The sequence below is a fragment of the Oratosquilla oratoria genome, chromosome 11 (assembly GCF_046742065.1).
Source record: "Oratosquilla oratoria isolate Oo_2021 chromosome 11, ASM4674206v1, whole genome shotgun sequence".
Lineage (NCBI taxonomy): Eukaryota > Metazoa > Arthropoda > Malacostraca > Stomatopoda > Squillidae > Oratosquilla > Oratosquilla oratoria.
The window spans coordinates 69,694,462-69,701,961 of record NC_134787.1 but is presented as its reverse complement, the minus strand read 5'-3'; the positions used below and the strand labels follow the sequence as shown (position 1 = coordinate 69,701,961).

Below are 7,500 nucleotides of genomic sequence, written 5' to 3'. Positions count from 1 at the left end.
AATTTTAGTTGTGCACTTATGCAATATATATAGCAATAAAAAATTAATTATTAATTTTGTTAATTATAATAGATCAATCTAATATATGATTTTCTAGGCAGAAATGAATAATGAAAAAATTGTTAAGACGTATTTTTTAACAAACGAAGTCGCGTCGGTTGAATGATACACCATGTTTATTTTGATAGGTGCTGAGGTTGAAGAAATAAAAGGATAGATTAGTCTATTCTAACCTAACCTAATCTAACATACCTAACCTAACAACCTAAGCAAACAACACAACATACACTCTCTAAAGGATTTGTGGAAAAAACCCAGTTTCGGCTGTAGCATTCCTTGGGGAGACGGGACTGCTCGGACAGACAGTCTAGGGAACGACAACAACAACAACAACAACCTAACCTAACCTATGTAACCTAACCAATGTTTAGTAATTCGATACCTCAAATGCTAAAGATCATCCAGGTCGTCGTCATCATCACAGATGCTGATGGCCTGATTTTTATTATACCTCGGGCAATTTACAGACAACAGTAGAACCTTGTGTTCTCTCGTAAATTCCAAGGAAGCCCTATTGTCTTTGTAACAGTGCTTATAAATGTCACCTGGAGTTCGAGAACACCCAGTCCACAATGTGAAAGCTGTCGTCTGATAGTGACTGGACTGGCATGGCATCCGTTACCATATCCTAGCAGCTTCATTCGTTAGTAAATTTGCTTGTAGCAAGGTTTTTTGTTTTTTATTCTGCCAAGAAAATCGCACGTTACGTTCATGTATTGTAATTTATACATACATACATACATACATATACCAAGGCTTTTTCCCCCTTTCAAGGGAGGTAGCCAAAAAGGGAAAGGCATAAAAACACTCCCACCCATTTCATCCCTAAATACACTCCACACCCCTCCCACCCTCCCTCTCATCTGAGCACCTCCTGGATGACGGGTCATCCCTGCACCCTGCCCACCGCCCTGGGTCAGAAGCAGTGTCGCAAGACACAGCACATCCACAGCAAGGCCGCTTCATTTAATCGGCGACCCCCCCTCTCCGTCCCCCCTTGCATATAAGGAGAGGACGGGGAGAAATCCCTTCGGGCTGCGTCAAAATTTACTCACACATACTACCCCACCCCCCACCCCCCCCCATTCCTCCTCATGCAATCACAACATCATCCATATACAACCATTCTCCACTCACCTCTGTCTTCCGTCCTCTCCCTTCCTTCCTCAACAGACATTCCCCTCTTCCCCAAAGCCCCCTTCACCCCATCCATCCACCTCATCCTAGGATGTCCCCTCATGTTCACTCCCTCCACATCTGCCTTCCATACCTCTTTTACTAGTCTTTCTTCACTCATTCTTTCCATGTGTCCAAACCATCCTAATACTCTTTCATCAACCCTATCTCCCAGCTCCTTTTTCACCCCTGTTCTCCTCCTCACCTCCTCATTTCTCACTCTATCCAGCCTAGTAACCCCCACCATACTTCTCAGACACCTCATCTCAAACACATTCAAACTCCTTCTCTCTTCTTCTCTTATGTTCCACGTTTCTGCCCCATACAGTGCTGTTGGTACAATCACTCCTTCATACAGTCTCCTCTTCGCATCCATTCCTAAATGTCTATTCCTCATTAATTTATAACATTAATAATATTTAATTTTCTAATGCTATATTGCGTAGGTGTGCATAACTAAAATAATAACTTTTAAATCGTACTATCATGTGAAAGTATTGTATAGTAAACACTAGAGAGTTTCTTATTAACTTTTAAATGTGCCTATTGATTAAGGTTACACCTCAAAGGTAAATTTTCATTGTGAATTGGTAGTGTAATTAGAAATATCATAGTATGATCTTGTAGTTGTTTAGTTATGGATTTTAAGGTATTTTATTTAGAAGTGCACACTTATGTGATATATTAATGGATAAATAATAATTTTGTAAATTATAGTACATCAATGTAATATACTTTATTCTTGGCAGAAATCAATAATAGAAACAGTTGCTAAAAGCTATAAATAAACAAAGAAAGTTGCATAGACTCCTTTAGATGCCATCTTTGTTTTGATAAATTCGGAGGTTGGAGACAATGGCAACGGCCTGATGACCTCTAGAATTACAGGTACTGCATTACTAAATACAGGTTAGGTTAGGTAGGCAGGTTTGGTTAGGTTAAGTTGGGCTAGAATATACAAATCCAGCATATTTTAATTTCTTCAACCTCTGCCTCTACCAAAATGAACATGGCGTCTCAAATAGTCAAAGCAGCTACATTTGTGTGTTAATAGCTTTTTACAACTGTCTGTTATTGAATTCCGTCAAGAATAACGTATAATACATTGATGTATTATAATTTACAAAATTATTATTGAAATTTCTATTACTATATTGTGTAGGTGTGCACTATTAAAACTTTACAGATTTGAATGGTCATGGGTTTTATTTCATGTAAGCATGTAGGAGCATTAATGATGATGGTAATTTATTTTGCTGTTTAACATCGGCATCACTGCATCACGTAACTAAATTCGAAAATGATGAATGAAATGCTTTTTATTTCACTTTGCCACCAGTGTTTATGTATTGTGACCTCATTGATGGTTATCCCAAGTGATGCTGCAGTAATTTATTTTGCTGTGTTTAACGTAGGCATTGCCGTATCATGTAACTAACTTCGGAAATCATAAATGGCACTCTTTCTGCTTCACTCCACCATCATTGTTTATATAGTGTGTCCTCATTGACAGTTATCCCAGGTGATGCCATGGCCTCATTTACAGCAGTAGTACTGTGGGTACTGTTGGTTTGAATCCTGCACTTCTCTCCAATTCCCAGCAATGACTGTTTCTTGCCCCAACAGTCTAAGTGCATAGGGCAAAGGTGACAGATTCAGCAATATCTCATCTGGTATAGGCTTCCTGTCCTTTAATGGGTGTCTGCGCTTAACTTGTATGGAAAATTTTGGTATTTGAATATGCAGATTTCTATAAAACAAAATTGTAAAAAGGGTGAATGCTATAACATATACATAAAACTAAACCAAAAACCCATTATTAAAAAATATATATATATTGTTCTGTATATAACCACTATCTGTGGTCCGCATCAGCAAATAAGTATAGAGGTGATAGAGGAATTTTATACATAACAAGAATTCAGAGCAGGAACAGGCAGAAGACTCAAGTTGCATGTCTGTGGTTAGGTTTAACGTATTTCTGATGGGGATTGATTGAAGTCAGAGTGGACCACCTTGAAAATAAGTTTATTGATGGCTGTACAAGTAATGGCATCTAAGCCCCTTTAGAAGTGTTGAAATTAGGAAGAGGTTTTATTTCAACCCCCTCCCCTCCATCATGAGGTACATCCCTGAGGGGCTGCTGCTTAGTCTCCAGATTAGGCCCAAGCGCTCTCTTTATCAACTTGAACTTTATTTCTTATACTTTTTCACACATGGAGAGCTAAAACTGGTAACTACTCTCCCTTCTGCTTTGAGCCAGTGACATAAAAACAGTCCCACACTGACACAACACAGAAAACCGTTCAAAGTTTCTTCTTTAAGAGATCTATGGGATGTTCCAAGGACTGTTGCCAGCCACTGTGGGGCTGCAAGTAATCTATTTAGTGAAACTTGAGACCGAAACCCTCTTTTGCCTTGACTTCTTATAGGAATGTACCCCTTAGGGTTACAGAGAACAGGATGCCTAGTCCCATCACTCCATCCTGTTTTAGCCGCCTTTACCACTGGAGTGGGAAGACTCAGTGGCAGTAATCTTTCTTACCCATACTACAGGGGACAGAGGCGAAAGTGGAAATATATTTAAAAAGTGATACAGGACAGTATTAAGAGGGGGTGGGCAGCAAAACAGAAGTACAGTCTCAGTACAATAAAGTAGCATCATTTCTCTATGAGGAGAGAACATAGACAAAATGATGTGTGCCTCTGGTCTGTAGGGGCAACCCATAGAGTTTCTAAAGTATCCGCTGCATGCTGCTGTGCAAATTATGCCACACAATAACATGCAGCCATTAGCCAAGATGTGCAAGGGGAAGTGAAACAACCTTGCTGTGAATGTGCTGTGTCTTGCTGTTTTGCTTCTGACCCAGGGCATTGGGTAGGAAACAGGGATGACCTGTCAGCCATGAGGAGCTAAGATTAGAGGGAAGAAAGGGGGGTGGATGGGAGTGGAATGGGCAGGAGGGGGTACTTGCCTTTTGACTTGGCTACCTTCTTTTTAAGGGGAAAAAGTCCTTGATATATAGATATAAACTTAGGCCAACAATTGATTGATTGATTGTAGAATGATTTAAAATAAGTCTCTTTGTTAAGTTATCTCCTAAACTTTTTTATTTCTAGATACTGAAATTGACTGGAAGGCATATATGCAGGAAGTAGAAGGAGTTGTCAATGGGACATGGGACTATAGTCAACTGCGAGGTGACACAGGACCATTGGTTTATCCGGCAGGTAAATGAAATTCTTCCTTTGGTATTGTATGTTGTAGTGTCATTATCCAAACACAAATATCATGGGGAGCTATACATGACCTCCCCCCAGACCACTTTCCATTATAAGTCACCATAGAACCAGTAGGAAAAGTATAACCTACTTACAAAAACATTCACACTACAAAAAGGCAGATTGGTAAGAATACAGAGGAAATAGAGAAAATTCTAAAGATCATAGACTGAGCAGTGGATGAAATAAGAACAATTCAGAAGGCCAACAAGACAGACCACTAAATTCCCTACTCCACCAAATCCTCACAGACAACCCCACAGAAAAATCCCTCCAAAGAAAACTAGAGCTGTACTGGCATGCTTGCCTTTAGGTCAGCATCTAACACCAAGACAGCACCATCATGGAAACAAACTGTCCCAGGTGCAACCATCACACAGAGGACACTGAATGCCTCATCTTACACTGCCCCACATCAGCAATACCCAGGCAACAACACAATATTTCTTCCTTGAGTGACTTATGGACCAGTCCAGTGGCTGTTGACAATTACTTGGGAGCTATGAGTCTACTGCAAAAGATCAGTCAATCTGTTGCCTCACATTTTTCACTATCCGTCCTCTTAACATCCACCATATTTAGGAAGCACTTCATCTCAAACATGTTTAGGCTTTTACCTTTTGCCTTGTTCACATTCTTATTCTCTGCACCTTACATTGCATTGGGCATAACCAGTCCTTGTTGAGGTAGGGGAGCATCATTGAGAAGCTGATACTGTCAGAGGATTGGATCTGGGACCTCCCACTTGCTTGGTAGGTGTTCTCACCAATTACACCACGGTCAAATCTGCTTACCACCCACACATCTCGCCCCTAAGACCTTCGCGTGCCAGGGGCCTGGCCAGGTGTGTGCGCTGCTATGGGATCCTATTCACTCTGCCATGTTAAGGTAGAGAGCATCACTGAAAAGGTCCACCTGAGAATCAAACCTGGGAACTTACAAAGGGCCTTTTCCTCTTTATAAGAGGGGTGGCCAAGTTAAAGTATGCACCCACCCTACACCAATCCCATACCCATCAAATAACACATTGTCCCTCCAATCTTAACAGCACATGGATGAAGGGTTATCCCTGTCCCATCCCACACTGCATGGGTCAGAGGCAAAGCAGCAAGACAGCACTTCCACAGTAGGGTCTGACAAGTAGAGCTGGTTTACCCTCACCACATTATTATGTTGCAACAAACCTCACCCTTCAAACTGCATCATCCCCTTATTCATTTACAACCACTCCATTCACTCCTGTCTTTTGCACTCTCACACTTTTGCATTTGATAGGCAGACATTCCTCTTGCATCCAGTGCCTCCATTGTCCTGTCTATCCATTTCATTCTTGGTCATCCCATGAAATTCTCTCCATACACTTCAGTTTTCCACACTATTGTTGCTAGTCTTTATTTATTCTTTACATATGCCTAAACCATCTTAGCATTCTTTGATCAACCTTGTCTACTGGATTTCTTTTCACTTCCACTCACTTTCCACTTCCACTCTCTATCCATCCCACCATACCCTACTCTCCATCCCTACAATACTTCTTAAACTCCTCATAGCAATGTTCAACAGTGAAGGAAATTACAAAAACAACATAAAATATGACATTAGAACTAATAACTAGCAGCACCAAAACAATCCCAGTAGAATATTTACTCTCAGAAACCAAAACAAAATCCTTCCCATAGAGCAGCACATGAGAATGTACAAGAGCCCTCAAACCCTCACACTCCTTACACTGCTCACACCCCTTATACCCCTCACACCACATCATATAAGCAGTCTGTTGAACACAATATCTTACTCAAAAATCTATAATAACTTACCCTCAGCTTCCAACAATATGCATTCATACATACATATACCAATGGCTTTTTCTTCCTTACAAGGGAGGTAGCCAAAAAACAAGGCATAAAATCTACTCCCACCCATTCTATCTCCACATACTTCACTCCCATTCACCCCCCTCCCTCCCTCTTTTCTTGGCTCCTCCTGAATGATGGGTCATCCCTGCATCTTGCCCACTGCCCTGGGTCAGAAGCAATGTAGTAAGTTTGCTTTAGTTAATCAGTGACCACCCCCTCATCTTTGTCCCCTCATGCAGAAAAAGAGAAGATGGGGAGAAATCCCTTCAGGCTGTATATATATATATATGTATGTATATATATTTAAAAATTGTGTGAGACAGATGAGAGAGTGATAGCTGGGGAAGGGTAAATGAAAATGGGCTAAGAATACATTTATTGTTCTAATGTTTCGGTCTCTATGACCTTCTTTGGAGGACTCGCTACAATACATCTTGATCACAAAATTTATACCTGTAGTGGGAGGAACTCGTCAAGCTTGGAGTGTCAGGTTTTCTCCAGTGCGTTAATTATTAAGAGACTGGCTGCTTTGGAAAGGCATATAAACCCTTCTCTATCATTGTTGTTTTCTTGGATGTTTATATGTGCAGCTTCAACTGTCTTTCTCACCTCCTACTTTTCTCCATTTTCTTTAACCATTTTCAATCCCCTGCCTATTACCCTCACATTAACCTCCCATACTACCCCACCTTTGTAACATTGAACAGTCATGGTGACATGACACATCCCTGAAGCAGTCCCACCACTTGCTATCTCCATTTCCAATTCTATCACAGGCTCTATTACTCTTGTAAAAGCTCTTGACTGCCCTTAACCCCTTCGATATGATGATGTCTATGCAGGTATCATGAGGAGTGAATGGGTATAGGATGCTGGCTTCGGTGTCTTGATTACATTTATTTTGTAGTTATATCTGAGTGACTCCCATATTCTGTGAACTGGCCAAATCATATTTTCCGTGGTTATTAACATTCAAAGTGAAAGAAAGCGAGTAATACAGGTGTAACTTTATATTTTATAATGTGAGTATTGTGATGCATCATTGTACATCAGGCAACTAATGCTGCCCGGGAGAATTTGACTCATATTGAAGAAGTTAACAGCTTCCCTCCAATCCCATATACCT

The 7,500-nt window shown here is 40.6% G+C and overlaps 1 protein-coding gene across 1 annotated transcript in view; it reads left to right on the top strand.

Annotated features, from left to right (window-relative positions):
* Positions 1–4,467, top strand: part of Alg3 (Alg3, alpha-1,3- mannosyltransferase) — a gene marked incomplete at its 3' end in the record, with an annotated part of 4,970 nt that extends 503 nt beyond the window's left edge. The window contains 1 exon segment of the mRNA XM_076193116.1: positions 4,357–4,467. Within this exon segment, the coding sequence (XP_076049231.1) occupies positions 4,357–4,467 (111 nt within the window).
* Between the last annotated feature and the right edge of the window lie 3,033 nt (positions 4,468–7,500).